General features: G+C 36.6%; 1 protein-coding gene across 13 annotated transcripts in view; it reads left to right on the plus strand.

Moving 5' to 3' along the window:
* The window catches only part of cobl (cordon-bleu WH2 repeat protein), a 101962-nt gene that overhangs the window by 17217 nt on the left and 63601 nt on the right, over nucleotides 1-21144 (plus strand). For 9 of the 13 annotated variants that reach the window (XM_055209480.2, XM_055209476.2, XM_055209477.2 and 6 more), the window contains 2 exons: nucleotides 16326-16520; nucleotides 20278-20488. In XM_055209480.2, coding sequence (XP_055065455.2) covers nucleotides 16333-16520; nucleotides 20278-20488 — 399 coding nt within the window. In that variant the 5' untranslated portion in view covers nucleotides 16326-16332. Of the gene's footprint in view, nucleotides 1-14338; nucleotides 14493-14609; nucleotides 14632-16325; nucleotides 16521-20277; nucleotides 20489-21144 lie in introns of those variants that run through there. The other 4 variants (XM_055209478.2, XM_073871882.1, XM_055209482.2 and 1 more) reach the window with 4 other exon arrangements.

The following is a 21144-nucleotide window of genomic DNA, read 5'->3' on the forward strand; positions in this document are numbered from 1 at the left end:
AAATGGTTGCCACAAAAAGGAAAACAAAACATGGTCGAAAATGTAGACTACAAATACTCTGTAAAATGTCATACCTCAACATGTTTTCAAACACATAGATAGTGAATGAAACATAATGCACTACATAAGGAAAATAGAACAATCCAGACAGTGTAATTATGATGTCTATTGGGTTGAATGAATCATCATGGTACTTTTGCACAGTGCTGTACATGAATTAGTAGTTTAACACTAACTTGTTTTTAGAACAGTGTGGTCGTTCCAACAACAAGCTATTTTTTCAACAAGTAACAGTGTGGTGACAAAACGATACATTGCTTTTTGTCACATTTTACAAGGTGCCACAAAACAAACTGCTGGTAAGTGAGCAGAGAAACAGCTGAGTGAACTCTCAAGTACATTGAACGATCAGAGGCATTGAACAGCGAGTCAAGCTGTTTTTTTTGGTGTATTGATTAGGGATGGGCATAATTAATCGACGATCGATGATTGATTGTTAAGAATTTCGTCGATAACGTTAATTTGTTATCAATTAATCGAATGCATTTTTTTTATCTAACTCCTGTTTCAAAAATACTCAGTATGCAGTGCGTTTGCGTATGTGTGCGGCGAATCCGTCAAGCACCCATTGCAGTGCGCTGCTGACCGCTTATTCTGCATATAAAACGTGCATGTGATTGACACTTTCTGTGAACACTTTTTCGCATAAACAATAGAACAAAGCATCATTTTTTTTCACAAAACAATATATTTTAGATATTATTTGACAGACTAGTAAGTGTGGATTAAGGATGTTTAAAATCTCTAGCCTGGTGGTCAGGATCTGAATGGATCAAATCAGCAGTTTGCAATGCTTTATTTATCTCCACATATATCATAAATAAAAATAAGCAGAGTAACTTTGCAAGTCTACCCTTCCACATTATATATTTCCTACTATGTATGTATATGATTTCCAAATAATAAACGAGAGTATTCAACGACAAAAAGCGTCTCATGGAAATAAATCCTATATTATTATTAAATAATATAAATAATATAAATCCAATATTATTATTTCTCAAAACTTTATGAGAAAAATAAGCAACTGTATTCCTACAGTTATTCAAAGATGCAGACATTATTCCGCATATAATTTGAATATTATATAAAAGTATTCATTTAACGGCACGTTTCATATGGCAGATAAATATCCTCACATTAACATAACAGCATAATGAAATGAATAAACAGACAATGAAACAGGATTGAAATATAAATTGTATTATTATTACCGGCAAAAAAGCAATATTGCTAAAATAATCTCTGAGGTAAATGCGTCAAAAACGCTGTTACCCGCACAATAAGTCTAAATGAGCAATAACAGTGAAAAAAGCATTATTAGGCCATGTCTCAAAACTTTATATGACAAATATATATTTAAAAGAAATGTATACTTACAGTTATTCAAAGATGCACACATTATTCCATATTACTCCCGTTTATGAGCACGTTTGTCTCTGGCCTCGCTCTGTTATGTAATAGATTGACAGGTGCGCATCTCCGTCTTTCAAACATATATAATTTTGTAATTACTACCGTAGGAAAATTAGCCATGATTTTATCATTGTGAAAATGTTTTTTTTCCAGATAAAAAACGATTTGTATTTCCGCAATTTTACTACAAATAACATGGTTATGGTAGGCTATATTGTGGAGTTGGAGACCATAGTAAATTTGTGTCTACTGTTGTTTTACAACAAATAAAAACTAAAAGACTATGTAAGTATAATTAAACAATAATGAATGGGGCTCACAAAACGCACGCTGTTTTACACATACTCTGTATGCGGAATAAGCCAAGTTAGTGCTGAGGTACCTCCCGGTCAGTCTCCTCGGAGCGGCTGTTTTCGGCGGCGGCTGGACTGACGGTCACCATGGGTTGCGGTCGCGTCTGACCCCAAAACATGTTTTTATTTCTCAAAAAAAATCAGTAGACTGGTGCAGAAGTTTTATGCGAGTTACTAAAGTTAGTTATTTTTCACGAGGCTTTAATGCCTAATTTGTTATAGCCTAATGTTAGGAAGGCTAATATCTTGCACTTTCTTCTGGCTTGAATAATTTTGAGTTACATTTTGACAAAACCTTTCAGATCTAAGTATTATGTTTTTTGTTTAATTTAATGTAAAACATGAATCTGTTTTTTGTTTTTTTATTTTGGAACTAATGAGGTCTCAAGAACGCTGGCTCGCAGCTGCAGGTTCCGCTGCTTTAGAGCACCGCACATGCACGCACATATATGTTTGAAACATAGTTTAACTGTCTGCCACAAGTTGATCTTGTAATAAAGGTCTCATCGAGGAAAAACACGCTGTATATTTGTATTCATTGCATTTTTTAAGTATAAAAGTTAAATAACAAATTTTATTATAAAAATATTAATGATTAATCGATAGTCGATCGTTAATTCTCCCGACGATCGACAAAGAAAACTTAATCGAATGCCCATCCCTAGTATTGATTACTCATGGTTTTACTACACTAACCATGGTTAAACTATTGTTGTCAAAACCATGTTTATTTTCTGGTTACCATGGTTTTACTACAGTAACCATAGTTTTTTGGTTAACTGTAGTAAAATCATGGTGAATTTTTATAGAGCTATTTCAAAACAATTTACTCCTGGTCCGAGTCATTTGTTTCTTTCACTTGTGACAACGCAATGGGCTATGCTATGCTATCTGTACTAGTGATAGACCGATTTATCGCCCGGCCAATATATCGGGCCGATTTTTGCGGGTTTTATGTGTATCGGCATCCGATACGTGGCTGTGATTTTTTTCTGGCATTATTTACAGACAGAGTGCTGGAAGCCACAAGCGATTTCAGGTCATGTGACTAAAAACAACCAACCTTTCCATGACAACATCGAATGCTCGGCCTAACAGCTGATCATAGCTGGACAAAGCGGGTTTTTATTTCTCATCTCTATATTTGTAGTTGTAAAGTGCTAGAAATTAGAGCCTGACCGTTTTATCGTTTTGCCGATTTTATCGACCCATATGAGCATGTTGCAGATATATCTGTATCGGCATATAAGCCGCAGATATGCAGCCGATATAAACATTTCTTAAAGAACAAATTAATGCTTTTGAAAGATGTAAGTACTTGTTTGTCCAGCAGAGTGCGCCCTATTGGTTGCTAATGGCGACTCAGGTCACTCACTGTAGTGACATCACCCAATCCCCCACCCCCTTCACTTCAGTCAGTCTCTCAGTTCAGGTGGCGGGCGCGGCAGTCACGCGGTTTCGTCAAAACATTTTACACCTGGTATTAAGACGCGCTTTGGTCGATTGGATTATAAGTGGACGAGAGAGACACATTCCTGTTTACATTTGGTGGTTTTAATCAGTCTTTTTTGTCCACTTGCGAGTTGTTTCAAACGCAAGCGGAAGAAATGACGCGAGGCGGAGAAAGGACGCGCTTAAACTGATGCGCAGTCTGTGGGAGTACAGCTGCTTGTGCTGTTACATGCTCATTTCAAAGCAATTGATTAAATAAGCTCGCGCAACTTTACACCCTTTCTTAAATAAAAGAGGCGGAGAGCAGACGCTTTAGTTTTATAAAAGTTTAAAGTCCCGGCAGAACACTGTGGGTTCGTGTTATAAAAAAGTTGTGCAGTACATTAAACATTAGCCTACATCAGTATGTTGTCAGTAATTCAAGCATTGTCGTCTTAACGGTAAGTTTTTAATTAATTTGTGAAGTCTATAACTTACTCTAAAGCTAAGCCCAATATAACAATGACTTTATAAGTTTCCATTTTTTAAAATAAGCCCAATATAACATTATTCTCGTTAAAACTGACAATGGTTTAAGTTATATGTATTTTGTTTTGTTTGTGTTTTAAAGTTATTTATAATAAGTCAAATTTACTGTTTTGTGCACTTATATCAGAATCATTTTGGATAATAAAGTTTATTGTTAACTTGTAAAACACACCTGCCTATATTACATATCTTTGTCACGTCATTTTAAGTGTTTGATCACCACATTTGTGGTGTGATCATAGAGTGATCATTGCAAAAAGTATTTATATATAGTATATTCTGTTAATGTATATAGTGTATTCTATGTACAGTACTGTAGTAGTATAATATACTGTAGTATATGTGTACTGTACTATAATATGCACATAATGAATATCGGCCGATATATCGTTATCGGTCTTTTTTTACTCTCTAATATCTGTATCGGCATCTGCCCCAAAAAATGCATATCGGTCGGGCTCTACTAGAAATCAATATCCTTTGCTGATATTTTTTTGTCATTGTGGAGAGTGCAGTTCATGGTTCAGTAGCACCCTCACCTGTTTTTACTATTTGTTTAATATAGTTTAAATAAGTTCAATAAATGGTACTTTTTTAAATTGAGACTTGTAACATTTGGCATCATCGTGTCATTTCTACACTCTAAAAACAAACGGTGCTATATAGCATCAAAACTGGTTCTTTGCTCGTAATCATAGAAGAACCATTTTTAGTGCCATATAGCACCGGTGAAGCACCTGTATGGCACCTGTGTAGAACCATATAGAGGCCATATAGCACCACTATAGCACCACATATGGTTCTACATAGCACTATATGGTTCTACACAGGTGCTTCACTGGTGCTATTTGGCACTAAAAATGGTTCTTCTATGATTACGAGCAAAGAACCAGTTTTGGTGCTATATAGAACCGTTTGTTTCTAGAGTGTATGATGCAAATTGAGTGAGCAAAAGCAGTATCGGCTATAAATATCGGCTCAATTTTTTTTTAAATGGCAGCCTGTATCGGTCATCGGCTAAGGCTGATGAAACAAAAATCGGTATCGGGAAAAATAAATAAAAATAAATATCGGTCCATCTGTAATCTGTACCGGAAAGAGAAATAATTAGTTCATCTCTTGAGTCTTCGGGTCAGTCTCACTCAATTATTGTTAAATGTTTCAGGATCTGTGGTGCACGTGTGTGTTTTAATTATTTTAAATTTTTATTTTATATTTTTTTGCTGGCATGATTTACAGTATAACAATAAACAACAATTATGTGTACATTGTTTGTGTACATCTTTGCTATGTTATAAAGGTATGTTACACAGGCATCTCTATTTTTAATAATTGTACATTGCATTTTAAGAAATAATGTAATTATTGATTATAAGGTCAGCAGTTATTTACTAATTTCTGTATCCAGTGACATTTCGTGACAAAAGACTCGAATCCAAAGACTTGAGGGATGAACTAATCAAATCTGTTTCTGGACGCTAGACACAGCCTGTCATACTACAGAATCACAAATGCTTGTAAGGACTGACTTAGTAGGTAAGCTAATCGTCTTTTTTTTTTTAATGAAATTGCATTTTTATTTCTCATAACTTGTTAGAAACATAATAATTGTTTGCGTTAGTGGTTGTTCCGGGGAAATTTGTGAAATAACACGTAATCCTATTGAAATGGTGGCTCAAAGATGCGAGTGGGTGTGGTTTCAGCAACAACACTGGCCACGCCCCCACCACGTGAGAGCAGAAAATGCTGCCTATTTTTTCTACATATTGTACTGTTATTCCACCTCTGGTTGTCTGAGGTGGTCTTGTGGTAGTCATGTTTTATAAACATATTAAATGTAGCTTATCCAAATCCTGTTGTACTTGACTTTATTTTAAACCCACAGCAGACACTTTTTCTCTCACCCTGTCTTTTCCATCACTTCTCTGGAGAGGGTGAGTAATTGGGCCCAAGATCCCAGTGAGTGTTTGTACCAGAGGGACAAAGTTTTCTGTCTCCTGGGAGAACCGATTGTTTTTTCCAGCATCCATGGCACTCAAAGACCGCCCGCATGCTTTCTCTTTTCATGTATGGGTGTTTAGAGTTGAGATAGAATGGTATTGTGGTATAGACAGAGGGAGTGATGAGTGTCCTGTAATGGGACATGTTGTTACCTCAGCACATTTTTTTAAAATCAAACAGAATATTCTGGAAAGAAATCTGCTGAGGTATTGTTGTTAGTGTTTGTATGGCATATCTGGTCTTTCTATAGACTGTGACTGATAGAACAGGGTGAATGGATACCACTAATGTTTGGGGCCAGTTTAAAGCCTGGGATACACTGCATGATTTTTGGCTGTCCTAGATGAAAGATTGCCATCGTGAAACAATCGTCCCGATTTCTGTGATCATGGTTCTTCATGATCAACGACTTGCTTCCAAAGATAGCCTACGATAGTTTAATGACAGTGTCGGAAATTCGGCATGATCAACGCACAGTGTGTTTGCTGCTACGACTTGCGTACTGATACCACTAGCGCATGCTAACATGCTTGCCGTACCCAAGTTTAAACAATCCATGTCGCACAGTGTGATAAGATAATGATCTTATAGGGGTGCAAAAATCCTGCAGTGTATTCCTGGGTTAAGATGGCAAAATTAGATACAAAGTCATACAGAGATTGTGAAGAAAAATCTAAGCCCACTTTTACATTAATGTGTTTTAAAAAGCATTACTTTTGCCACGTTTGTGCCTTTCATCCAAGTTACTCCAGCTTCTTGAAACTCATAAACAGAGTCATTCAGAAACGCTGCAGACCCTGTTTTAGTTTGAGAACTCCAGGGTTGTGCTGCAGTGTAGACAAACGTAGACAGAGTCTTATGTAAACGAACAACTGGTTTTGCCCAGAATAGTAAACATAGTGCACATCAGATTGCTTTTCAACATGGATCCTTATAGAGAACATGTCTGTTTTATATTTGAGTATTGTTGTTTGAATATTGTTGTAATGTTTTTTATGTTTTGATTCAATTTAATTAGCTTATTACGAAAGAATATAATTTAATATAATCACAGGCTGCGTTCACACGGTACCATAATATGGTTGTCAAACCCATATTTGAGTCCTTAAGACGGTTCCATTCACACGCAGTTCGGTTATTTACGGGTTTGACAACCGCATTCTATAACCGACCTCACACCCGTAACTTTTCGGGTTTCACAACCGTATTTACAGAGAAGCTGTGGCGTGTGAACGGAATCACACCAGTTGTCTGTCACGTCATTCGTTGCTCTCTGTGTTAAGATAACGTTTCAGTGCATGAAAATGACTGTAAACTACGCAGCAGAATTGCTCCATAAGGTTAATGTGATATTATATTACCTTCATAGACGCCACAGAACATATTACATTACGCATAGAATCGCGTGCAGCCCAGTAAGTGAGATATATAGAGTTTAAACCTTAAAAGTGGACGATTAATATAATGTTAAGTGTATAATAAAAGGGATATAAAAATTTCCTGTTTATTAACTCACCTTTTATCTTCAGTGCAGCAATAAAGAAGAAATTTCGCAAAAAACCCATCTGTGATTCATATAATGCAAGGCAAAAGATCCATCACTTTGAGAGCTTATAAAGCAGCTATATCCAATACAAAAGTAATCCTCATGACTTCTGGTGACATTTTGGCTGCTTGTGAAGCAAATCGGTCGGTTTTTGCAGGATATTGAACATTATTTAAAACATTATTAGCATCCATACAGAACCTTGGCAACATATAAAGTGCCCTTTTTACCCTCCTGCTCTCTAGGTGGCGCTAAAAGTCTGATCTTGCCTGTGCTTGGTAAACCATACTCTCAGCGCCACCTACAGAGCGGGAGCGTAAGCGCACTTCCTATTTGGCTGCGTTAATGCTGTAAATAAAGTTCAATTTCTTTCTTGGTAAAACGTGCAGTTGCTGACACTGATTTTATGTTCATTCATTTTGGAAATTAAAACTTTAAATATTGAACTACCCGTGCTTATTTTTTCTGCACAATGGTAAGCGTTAAACAAGCCAGCTGTTTTTGTTAATTACATAAATAAAGTTTTGCTCATTGCATAAATAATACTTTCTTTTTTATATTTACGTCCGTCATTATGGTTACAGGCACCGCGTGTAACTAGCATACGGGTTTGAGGTCAGTTGCTCGTTATACAGGCAGTGTTCTATTTGTGTCTTTAATTTAATGTGTGAACAGGACACTTTCAGACTCACACCTGTAAGTAAATACGGTTGTCACTCCCAATATGTTGCTGTGTGAACGCACCCATAGATAGGCCTTTGTAATGGATTGAAGGCCAATATGACGAGAGAAATGGGTCAGATAATTTTTCGACCACTTGATAAGTTTTGTTTGCTTCTTGACATGAATTTCGTTTCAGATCATTTGTTTCTTAATTTTAATCGATGTTTTGTTAATAACTTTTGCGAAGATCGTTTTTGAAACATTATAGACGAGGATTGTTTTCATTTTAAAATGCCTTTTTAATATGTTTTAAAACGCAAATGCTCTAATGTAAACACTTAACAGTGTATAACAGTGAAGTTGAAACTCAAAACAAAATTAAGATCATTTGTTTAAATATAAAACAGGACAAAACTACGGACATCTGCACTCGTCTAACAAATCATTGATTTTTGACATTTATGTGTTGCCGTTGCCATTTTGTCATTGTTATATTTATTTTTGCTCCAAGTTGTCAGTACGGTAGCATTGCTGTGAGCTGTTTATAGCTCCTCAAAGGACGGGGAAGCTTTATACCTCAGCATAAAAGGGTGGGGCTTTCTGGCTGTAAAATGGCCCTGTAACCAGAGATCAAGGGCGGATGCAATGCCAGCAGGTTACATGCATGGCAACGGCAAACAAACGCTGGTAAGAAGTTGAAGGTCCATCCGGATTTGCCAATCGTCTTGGTCATTCACTCTTTGCATGCATGAGGCTTAAATCATAAATTTGCTGCTGCCTGAGCAAAGAGTCTCTCTCTCTTTCTCTCTCTCTCTTTCTCTCTCTCTCTCTCTCTCCCTCTCTCTCACACACACACACACACACACACATGCTGTCTTGGTCACTCTCTCATTCTCTCTCTCTTTGGATATAAAAATAGGTTGCTACGTGAACACCATGACTCCCACGAGGCATGTGCCTGTTGTTACGCCCTGCCGAACCACCGAGGGTGAGCAAGCTCACTTTCTCAATGGAGCACAGGTGGCAACATTAGAAAAAATGGGCTGTAAGGGTTAACTCTGACAAAACCTCTGAGGCATTCATTGTGCTTTTGTAGATCACATTGACCTTGGAGACTTTAATGTGTTTTATCATGTGTGCAGTGAAACAACATGATATAAAGATCTGTCAACCTATTGCGCTAGTAGACGCTGCTCATTTTATTTATCAAGATTTTTAGACTTCTTTTTGTGTAATATGCATCATTGAAGCAAAATGAATAGATTGGCTTTTGGATGCCTTTTCAAAGTCAGCATGCTTTGTTTGGTCTTTCCAAAGTCAACATGTTTAGTAATTGATCTCTGGAAATGAAAGCTTACATAGAACCACGTTCACAAAGGCCGATTCTGAGAGACAAACATTTGCTCTGGACTGTTCAGGGTGAATCCCACAGTTTGCTGTGGGCTAAAACAGAAGTCCAAACAACAGCAGGGTTTATAAAAGTGCTATTGTTTACTGCACTGTTCAGTTCACTAGAGCATTTGGTCAGGTCATATCCCATGTACCACTTACACATGGTGCTCATAGATCTCTTTATTTGCCTAACACTTGAGCATTAGTTAGACAAGAATCAACTGAAAGTGAGCTTTAGTATTATAATCCATAGTACTTAATCTTGATTTTTTTCAACTTTTGTGTAAATATTTGCTAAAAATGTATTACGAAGACCTCTTTGTTGTTGTTTATATTAGCACGATAACTTTAGTGTTGTCTCGTGTAGTGTGAAACGTCCAGATTATAACTTGAGGAAACTTCAGCGTTGGCAACATAATGGAGTAGCACTCAGAGGAGCTCTGTGAAGTGTCCTTTCAGATGAAAGGGCAGCTTTGTTTGGGTGTTGAGTGTATCACAGTGTACAGTATAGAGCCCGACCGATAAAGGATTTTGAAGGCCGATACCTATACAAATGTTTGTTGGTTTTAAAAAACGATAATCCAATAAAACCTCGTCTTATATTCCAGTATATACGGTTTCAGCAGTAACAACATAAACAAGTGGCTGTCGCGATCCGCACGTAACTTCCGGTAAACTCCGCTAAGAATAAATAACAACAAAGTTCTTTAAACATAGTTTATTTATATAACAAGCACAAAAGCCAACACATAGATTACCTAGGAAACCAAAACATTTGTTATTTTCGACGAGGCATTTGAGCCTGCCGATATATCGGTCGGGCTCTAGTACAGTAGTTTCTTTAATGGTGATTTGGTGTGAAATGATTAGTCCACTTTCATAAGAATTTACTCACCCCCATGTCATCCAAGATTCTTTCTTCAGATGAAAAGAAATTTATTTTTTGAGGAAACCTTCCAGGATTTTCTCCATTTAGTGGACTTCAATGGACCCCAATGGTTTAAAGGTCCAAATTACAGTTTCAATGCACCTTCAAAGGGCTCTAAACAATGTCATCCGTGGCATAGGGTTCTTATCTAGTGAAACGATTATCATTTTCACACAAAAATAAAAAAAATATGTACTATTTAACTTCCCATCTTGCACTAGCGCTGGGATGCGCGTCCACAACTTTACGTGTTACATAATCACATCAAAAAGTCATGCATGACATATGCGAAACTACCACTCCAGTCTTTAAAGCATGGAGAAAAAGGACCGTTTGGAAGTTGTTGTATGTGGAATGACACTAATTAATGTCTTTGTGCCAGTTTATTGTTTAAAATTGGCTGTTTGTGTGCATTTCGCATACGTCATGTGTGACCTTTCGACGTGATTACATAAACCGTAAAGTTGCAAGTTTCAAGACTAGAAGTTGTGGTTAAAAAGTCCTCTTTTTTTTGGCGAAAATTACGATTGTTTCACTACATAAGACCTTTATGCCTCGGTTTGGATCGTTTGAAGCTGCTTTGAAACTGCAATTTGGACCTTCAAAACATTGGAGTCAATTAAAGTCTACTATTCTGGAATGTTTTCCTCTAAAAAATAAATATATATATTTTTGACTCAATAAAGAAAGACATAAACATCTTTGGTAATATGGGGGTGTAAATGATCAGAAAATGTGGAGGACTAATCTTTTAAGTGTTTTGTGTGTTATAGGAACATGCATTTTATATACAGTTGCACTCTGCCCTTGGTCTATTTTTTTAAGATACGTCTTTATGAAAACCAGCTGATGTTAGCAAATTCTGTGTTGACTGCAAACTTGAAAATAATATAACAGGGAAATCACTCTTTTAAATAGGTTAATATGGTTTTATTTAGAAAAATATTAGTGAGAATTGTTTAAAAAGCCCTGGTGACCCGAAAATGCAGTAGAGCATAGTTGCCTTTCTAAGATTTGTACTGTCATTTTTGAGGAACTGAAACATGTAGATTTTGAAACTGACACTTCAAGTTCTGTTAATATGCCCAAGTGGTCGTGGTTATCAGCTAAAATAACCAACTATCAACTGATTTATCTGCCTGGATTTTAACTGTCTGACACAGAGACACAGTGGCAACTGCTATTAAAAGAATGCTGTGTTGTTCTGTGCTGAATCTCATTAAACCCTCAGCAGTAGGTGGTCTGCATGATACGACGCCCCCTACTGCCTGCACTTTGCTATTATCTCAGATTAACTGGGTCTTTAAATAATATTTTGAGGTTTTCCTGTTTGCATCTGATGGCTGCACACTTGATTGGCTAAAGTTTCAAAAATCGCTCAAGATGGTTTCCTTCTTACTGAGCAAGAGTTGACAGAGTGAATGACTTCTGTTCAGCCAATCCACTTCCTTTGACAGCATAAAAATACTTTTTTGTTCCGTATACAATAAAACAATGCAAATATGTTTAGTATAGTAAGTGACATATAAGTGTTAGTATGTTGTTGCTTGCTGGTTTTGTAAACTGGAGCAGAGAGCTTGATGGACAGGAAGGGTGTGATGGTTTAGGTACTTATTGGGGTCATGCAGACGCTCTTTCTAACAACAATAATCTGTTAATCAGGTTAGTGCTTTAGCAGTTTGTTCCAGCAGGCAGGTTAGTGAAATACAATTCCTTTCATAGTTTACTAACTAATCAGCAAAAAATATCTAAATTTATGCATTTAGCAGACACTTTCATCCAAAGCAACTTAGGCCCAATTCTATTTTATACCCTTACGCCTACCCCTCATCCCATGCCCCTTGAAAAGGGAAAGGTTAAGCATTGTCATTTAGCATGCTAAACAGAGGGGTAGGGATAAGTGTAGGGGTAGAAATGGGATTGGGCCTTACAGTACATTCACACTATATATTTAATCAGTATGTGCATTCCCGGGAATCGAAACCCATGACCTTTGCACAGCTAATGCAATGCTCTACCAATTTAGCTACAGTTCTTCAACCCACTGATTGATTTGTTTCTTAAAATAAAAACATGTTTGTCTCAGTGAACAGTACTTGTTATCGACTAGACAGAACTTTTCAATCTGTAATTATAAAGTTCACAAAGGATTTTCCCACTTTCATTCGTTGGTAATTCTTTTGCTTAAAAATTTCTGACTTCTGGTCCTGTGACCTTTATAGATTGTCATATTCAGAATAAATGCTAACATATTGCGCAGAGGTTTGGCAAATGTCCTCTACTAGTACAGTAGGTCATCCTAGTATTACATGCATAGAAAAAATTTGCATGCTGCACACAATATGCAAATTATATAGATTGCCGAATTGATAGAGTAATATGGTAAAACTGTACAAACTAAACAACACTTGAGATAAAAGAGTATTGTTAAAATCTGATCAATCGGGCAGTGAAAGCTAACTCCTCTCTATAAAGAACAAAGTCAGTGCATTAGTAACCCAGTCAGAGTGAATGGTGTGTATTTGGAGCTGCCAGCTGAGATGCTGAGAGTTTCCTGCTCTCTGAGGGAATTTGGCTCAGGCCTGAAGGCCTCTTTGTTGGAAAAGGTGTGCGATCTGAGCAGCTACGGAGCTCGACACAAAAAACACTTTCTACACCTCCTGTCCCCATCAGCACCGGATGACTGGACTTTACTTAATGCACATTACACATTACAAACACAAAGCAGGGGCTGAGGTTTTACAACGATTGCTGAATCAGCTTAATGCAAACACTAAATGGGACTTTTACGATAAAATATTTTTAAAACTTTTAAATTGTGCATTATAATGCGGTGTATTGTTCCAAATTAATTCAGTAATAAAAAATTATAGTATTAATAAGAGGTACACCAATATATGGGCCAGTAATCGCTATGTTAATAAAAGCAATTTTTCACACTATCGGCTGATAGTCAAAGGCTGATTTGAGCTCTGTGTATAGAAAACATCACCAGTTTAATGTTCAATATTAATGGTCATTATATGAATGAATAACATTCAGATAATTTAATTTTCAAAATGTAGTTAATGCAAGTTAATGTTACTTTATAATATTATAATTTATTATCATATTAATAATAACTACCAAACTATCGGTGGAAAATTTTAATATTGGTGCATTTCTAGTTATAATAAATTATAATACTAAGCTTATCTAGTTAGGGCTACAGGTATATGAGAGGCCTTTTTAAACCTTTTTCAGGCCAAGGAACAGGGATTCCCAGTACATTTATCAAAGTTGGACTGGATTTACATACTTTGTTATGATGGTTACATTACAAAGATATTAAAATAATAATTTTTGGCATGCTGCAAAACATTTTAATTTAACTGAATATATTTTTTTGGGGAGAATACTCTTCATTTTAATCAAAGTTTTATTTTTATTATTAGCCTATTATTGCATTATGTAATAAAAAAATAAAAATCTTTTCAAACTATAGTTGGAGCCCCCCCAGTAATACCAATACGGACCCCCAAGGTTCCCTGGACCTCCTGTTGCAGAACCATGGTTTAAGTTTTTTGCATTATAATACAAAACAGGATATTTATTATCTGGTGCAATGCCCTGTAATCTTAAAATCCTGAATGGGTACTGTAATGTGTTACAAACACGCGTACCATTATTTAAAAGTGTATAATTAATTGCATGGTATATTTTCATTTATTTTATATTTCATATACATTCTTTGTTGTTCATTATAGTGCACACTCACAGGCTACAAATAAAGCATTACAGAACTGTGGACTCCATGTCCAAGAGATGCAAAAATTTGTCTCGCCCAATGTGGTGTGTTATTCAAATCATTGTGTTTTACCTTTTAATAGTCTGCTTTGGAATATGTGACCATGCATGTAGTGCCGGGGCGGAGAGCAACCCTGGTTGCATAATCGGAGCGTGCAGGTTGATAGGAGGCGTATTGGCACAAGTCTGGATCAATTATTAACCGGACGTGCTCAAGGTTCAAATATTTTGGCATTCTCACACGCTCTGCACCTCTCAGCTGCCCAGAAGTGTCTTCTAGGATCATAGACGTGCCATGTTCTAGTAGCTTGGATTCTGAGGGATTCCTGGATACGGACTGTAGACTCTCACGGCAACTTTGACAGTAGTAGGATGGTTTTATCTTCTGCTAATATTTGCACAATGGAAAGGCAACAAACTAACTTGACTGATAAGTTAAAATTAGAGAACACTTTATGTGATGTTTTGCTGTCAGTGAAAGTGAGAAAGTGTTTGTGAAAGACAAAGTAAGAATGCAGTATGACTTTTAACTTTAACTAGTTTCTACTTTGTTTGCGTATTTAATGGCTATATTAAGTTTCAAAGACTTTGAGAAAGTAATAGTGAATTGTGTGTCAGTTGCCTAGCAGTCACTTAAACTAAAGCATTGTTTGTTAGTTTGTTCAGTATTTAGGTTCTGTATGTCAACCAGATTTCATAACCGTGATCATGATGTCATTGTCAGTGAATTTTATTTTCAGATGCGTATTTGTAGCTTTATTGTTTGACTTTATTTCATACATTTTCCCAAAATAATTATTGAATTCATGTGCTACATTTTAGTAAAGTGACATTTTACAATTTAAAATCAGTGTCAAGTAATTTTAGAGAAATGTTTCTAAACGTAAATGTTAAATGGCTGAAACAAGTTACAAAGACTGTTGAACTATGTACTACTGAATTGTTGAGTTAAACAGTTTTTTCACATTTCTATGTTGAGGATTATTTGGGCGGGGCTAAAATGGTGACTCGATGAGGCAGTGCAGGCACAGAGGATGACCTCACCCCTCACACTAAATCACCAGCATCGTTTTAAGTTGTAGTGGTATTTGAAAGTTGAGAGAGATGGCAGCTTTCCCGTGAGTGGGTGTGGTTTCAGCTTCGACAGCACACACGCCCAAACCGTTTGAGATCATGCTGCTTATTTTTTTTACAGATTTTGATAACTTATTTTATTTTGGCGTTTTTATCATTCAGATTTGGCTGGGTGGTTAACACATTTGTCTGTTGTGTGACAAACTCTGAACACATTTTTAATATCACTTAACACTGACTTTAACAGTTTAATTTGCAAAATTTGAATTGTAAAAATCTAAAACTATTTTAAATTTTAACAATTTTGTCATGCATGAACTGTTTATTTTTGTTAGGTAGTTTACAGGCTACAAATAAGGCATTTAAAGCAAACATGAAACTAACTGGTAAACTTACAGGTAACAAGGGACAAAATAAATTACATACACCTGGAAATCATTACAAGTAAAAGACCTGCGAAATGTGTGTAAATAAACCAATACTAAAACCACGCATCTCCCACATAGAACATTGAACTGTCAGGACCCTGCCATACTAAACTAGACCTAAATACAAAACAAGGATCTGGTAGGATCCTGACAAAAGCTGGTGCTTGAGATTCGAATGGATGTTTTGTCCAGTAAAAACACCTGATGTTACATAATAAAGTAATGTTGTTTTTATAAAGGTTCTTGATCTTATCCTCTGAGGGTATTGTGGGTGGGGCTATAAGCAGATAGACTTACCTTTTATTACTGCAATATGAAATCACATATCAAAATGATGTTCAAGGTTTATAACTTTAACCAATACACCGAGTTATTGATGTTGGTACATAAACAAATGGCAAAGCTTGTGGCATCTCACTTGGTGGCAACAAATTGTTTGCCAGGCGCCATGTACGTCCCATGTATGTTGAAGACAAAGAAACTTACTGTCATTTTGATATTGTCTAATCCTTAAAATACTTTTTTAATATACATGCATTCAATGAGTATTTTAATACAATTGCATTTTGGTCTGTAGTATTATAGACATCAAAGGGTGCATAGTGTCTTCTAGGAGACCTTTTGTACAAAGCATTTAACTCGATCTATAAAAAAAAAAACAAATCCATAATTATGTTTATTTTACTTTTACTCTACAGAAGGAGAATGAAGGCCAGAGCCCCCCCTCCACCTCGACCCCCTCAGCCCGCTCCTCGAAAGGTCTATCGTAATGCTGTGCCTGATGGAGGAGGATCTTCTGTTGGAGACAGCAAGGAAAACATTCTTCAGTCCAGCGTGGATCTCCACATCACTCTGCCTACAGGGTACCAGACCACCATCATTGTGGACGGCAGGTAAATAATCCAGAGTTTACATAGATATAATGATCAATGTAACGTTAAGAACACAGAGAATGTAATTAACTGTACATCTGTCTGTTTATATTAAATAGTGAGTTAGTGAGGTTAGGAAATCTTAATGTTGTATTTCACTGCTGGCATTATGAATCGAAAAAGTGTCTTAGGACTTAATCGAGATGTCAGGGTAATGTGTTAAATAACCTTTAACCTGTAAATTCTGTTTGAGTTTCCCACAGTTTATTTGTGGTGCCACATTTGTCAGGGGGATGGGTGAAAAAATTGTTAACTAATATGCGGTCTGGGCGGTAATGTTTTAGTCCAGTGGCACGCACAAAGTTACAAAAATGCTGTGCACACCACCACGTGTCGCCTACTCTACAATCATGTCATTTTCATTTTGTGCACCAACGATGGATTATAAGTATAAACCAGTCACAGCGAAGTGTGGTGAGAAAAAACACCTAAAATCTGCAAAAATCTATTTGTGAGGGTAAATTTAGTTTTTGTGGCAGGCAAACTACCACAAATAAATGAATGTATGGGAAACACTGGAAGTTTTCTCAACTAAACACGTGATGTTACAAACAGTGCATCATGCTTTTAATTTAGTTGAATAATCCATACATTTTACAGTCCTAATTGGGTGGGGGTGATAAACCGATAGGTATGATAAACCGGTAGAAATTATCATCTCTATCGAGGTTATGCGCCCACATCATGTATTTAAGCACCCGAGTTTTAAAGTGATTCTAAGCCATTGAAACACAAACAAAAGTGCTATATGTGCTCAATGTTTCTGTGTGAGAGGAGCGTGCCAGCCTGCATCCGCTGCTTGTGAGCATTTTTGCCACTTGGTTGGCCATAAATACACATATGCGTCATGCCACATTATCACATTGGGTGTGCATTATTTTCCATTAATTCAATGTTGACTGGTTATCTTCAGTGAGCTTGAGTTTTGTTTGTTTTTTATATGCTTGTATACGTTTGTTTGTGAAAATTATGAAAAATCTATGGCATTAAATATTTTAATAACATAAAACCTTATTCAAAGAAAATAAAAACTCTAATGTGATAAAAATGAATCCTATCGTAATATAAGTATGTGTCTGTTTATTGTTGTTGTGACTACTGAGGTCAGGCACACCTGAATTAATCAGTTTGTCCAATAATGGCAGACAGGAAACAAGGAGCTGGGTGAAGTTCAAGAAGAAGTGCAGCTGGGCATAAAGCCTATTGGCTTGCTCACATTAGGTTATTTGCATTATTGGCTGACGCACGCGTTAACCCTTGAAAAGTTGAGAAATGTTCAACATCTGCCGCGGCGGTAGTGGCGACGTTGACGGATCCACAATTCAGTTGGGCAACGCATGACGTCACCCATTAAAAGTAAATGAGAAGCGTTAAGGCTTTCGCCTCGTCCTCACATCTTCAGGTAGCAGTCCAACTGTTTAAAATAGTGCTTAGTTTTGTGTTTGGGTCAATGAGCGTACATTGTATTGGTAAACAATAGTTGTGCAATAGTGCATTCTTGAAAAAGATATCAATGTACCTTTAGTGTGTTATCATAGAAAAGCCTGTAAAATTATATCTTCTCTTTAGCCTGAACAAAGTTTCAGCTAAAAACAACTTAACCATAAGACATTCAATAAATGCCATTCAGTGACTGCAAGACTAAAGTATGTGACCTTCACGCCCTCCAAGATAAGTTGTGTTGTATGTTGAGGTATGATGTGCCGTTTCTTTTTTAAGCAATCAAACTAACAGTTGAGATGAAAATATCTAAAAGACATACATTAAAGGAGGATGATAGTCATATCTAGGGAGTAGACTATCGTAGATGTGCTCTCACTTGATAATCGGCTTCTTTTCAACAATTTTGTATTGTTGTTGTTGATTTCGACTTGCACGGTTTTATTGGTAAATCATAGTTTCCACTTTCCGAGTTATTTATTACTTGGGTACTTGTGCACTAGTATGACACATGGTTTAAAGATCTGGCATGCTAACTGAAAGGTTCAAAGTTCACAACACTTAAAGAGTGATCCATGAGGTATTATAGTTGCACTCTTGACCAGGGCATTAAACCCTTAAGTCACAGCAGGGACACTGGCCTTTCAATACATTTTTGGTTGTGTATTGTAAGTAAAGCATTAGCCAAATGTTTACTTTGACAGTATTTGAAGAGTTTGGTTCCAAAACGCAATAAATCCATTTTGACAAATTTTGGTAAAAAGCGTTTTTTATACCAAGAAAGTGACAAGATGAAAACCACTATTTTCTGTTACAAACTTTCACATAGCATCTTTAGGTTATAAAAACATAAAAAATTCAAATCCATAACTTGATTTTCAAAGATTTATTATAAAAACTAATTATTTTTTCCACAAAATGCAATAAATCCATGACAGTTTTTTATTTCAAAATGCTATAAATCTATTAAAGCAATGTATAAATGTGCATTCATCTTTACCATTTTATATTTATTTAGTTGACTAGTGGTATACAATGATTAAAAAATAAACATTAATGGCATTAACCAAAACACTTACTTTGTTATATTAAGAACACATTGCTGCGGTTATATTTGACGTCGTCTCTTTACATTTTCACAGCGATCAGCTGTAAAATGTTTTGGTCCCGCTCGATTTTCGTTGACTTTGAGTAAAATAATGTAAAGTTTTCATAAGATCCTCTGGGGTCAATGTGTTAGCATGAGAAGCTTGATGCTGTCTGGAGAACAAGCAGCCGAATGCCTCTCGCGGAAATTATTAGATGTTGATGGCTTACGTTTCTTTCCCGTCACAGAAAACCATCACAGGTTTAGCAATGCCATTAAAGTATTATTTTGTTTTGTTTGTTGATCACGAAGTACAAAGTAGATGAGGAAAACTAGGACTCCGTGTACTCAGCGCGTCCGCCATGTTTGTTTACATTGCGTGACTGGTGCGCTTTAATAACAGGAATGGATTTATTGCGTTCTGTAAAAAAGGAGGAGTGGCGTTTGTCGCATTTTGGGAAAAAAGGGAGAAAAGATGACAGAATAACACGGCGGATATTGGATTTTGCGTAAAATTAATTATTTACTTTTAACTACTGACCTGATATAATACTGATTTTGGCAGTAACTCATTTTTTTCAAAAATGGCGTTTATCGCGTTTTGGAACCAAACTCTTCATTTAGTCATGTAAGACATACCATGTAAATGTGATATTTTATTTTATGTTTTAGCAGGGCTGGATTCTCAATTATGTAAAATCATGCAATGACATACCAGATAATTGTCTGCTTCTGTTTTTGGAAAGGGACCTGCATGACAGTGACCCTTATGCACAAACCAAAGTCCACACAGAAATGTTTTGAGTCTGGTGTGGATAAGCATGACTTGCTTGCAAAACCCCACTGAAGACATAGTGGTTGTCTGATCGAGAGCCAGACCCCATCACCCAACATTAATGTCTGAACACACTGATTGTGTCTGATGTTGTGACGAGGAATTAAGACCATCAATTGTGTTCAAATATTTATGAATAGAGGTTTTTGATGGATTACTGACAGCTGGTTAGTGAGGCCAAACCAACTAGCATCCATGTAACAATTTACCGGTTTACATAACCTGAAACCCAAGCTGACTCTCTCTCTCTTTCTCTCTCTCTCGTCTCATTCGCTCTCTCTCTCTCTCTCATAGAAGTCTTAACCATCAAGTAACTCTATTTTTTTCTGTCCTTGTTTCTCCTCTTGTCTCTTCAGAAAAGCTCTGATGGATCTGTTGGTGGATCTTTGCAGTCAGTACCATTTAAATCCATCATATCACACCCTAGAGCTGCTGTCACCTGATGCTCAACCTGTCAGCTTTAAGCCCAACGCCCTGCTTGGTGCCCTGGACGTCTCCTGTGCCCTGATCAAAGAACGAGTCTTTGAGGACAAAGTGATACGGAAACCTCCACCCAAAGTGCCAGAGGTAAGTGTCTGTCTGAAACGCACCACATGCTTACTGTTTATAATGTTTAAGTTTTTAAAAAGCTGAATGTGATTTGCATGTGAGCGGTGAGGAAATGTCACAGAACTTGGCCATATCGAATGATGATGTCATTGTATGAGCAAATGTTCTCTTCACTGCAATTTCACAAGCATTTGTCTACATCCCATATGACTTTATTGTTTATGTGGTCTTGTTTTTGTTTTGATAGCCCCTTTTCCTCATAGCTGTTAAACATTTGTTGTTGCTCTTGTAAAAATTGTAATGCTTTTAAATGGCAACGTAATTGTTTCCTTATTACATGCATGCATCAGGAGGGTGGAGGGATCAATAAAAGTGTTTGAGTAAAGGTACAGTTTTTAACAGGTTGGGCTGAGTGTTTCTCTCTCTTTCTCGAGTGCCCTTTTCTCCTCCCCCTCATGTGTGAATATTTAATAAGAGTCTTACCTTTAGTTACCATGCATTATTTCTTTCTTAGCCAGGTTAGCTGGCCTCTTTCTCTTTATCTCTCTTTTTCTCTTTCTGTCTGACCTCTGGGAGGAGTTAGAGGCTTTTCACAATAGTTTGACCTCTGACTCTGCTGTTATAAACGGCCTGGGCTACAACAACCACACGATACATAAGTGTAGATAAGCACA

Source organism: Misgurnus anguillicaudatus, chromosome 10 (genome assembly GCF_027580225.2).
Source record: "Misgurnus anguillicaudatus chromosome 10, ASM2758022v2, whole genome shotgun sequence".
Taxonomy (NCBI): domain Eukaryota; kingdom Metazoa; phylum Chordata; class Actinopteri; order Cypriniformes; family Cobitidae; genus Misgurnus; species Misgurnus anguillicaudatus.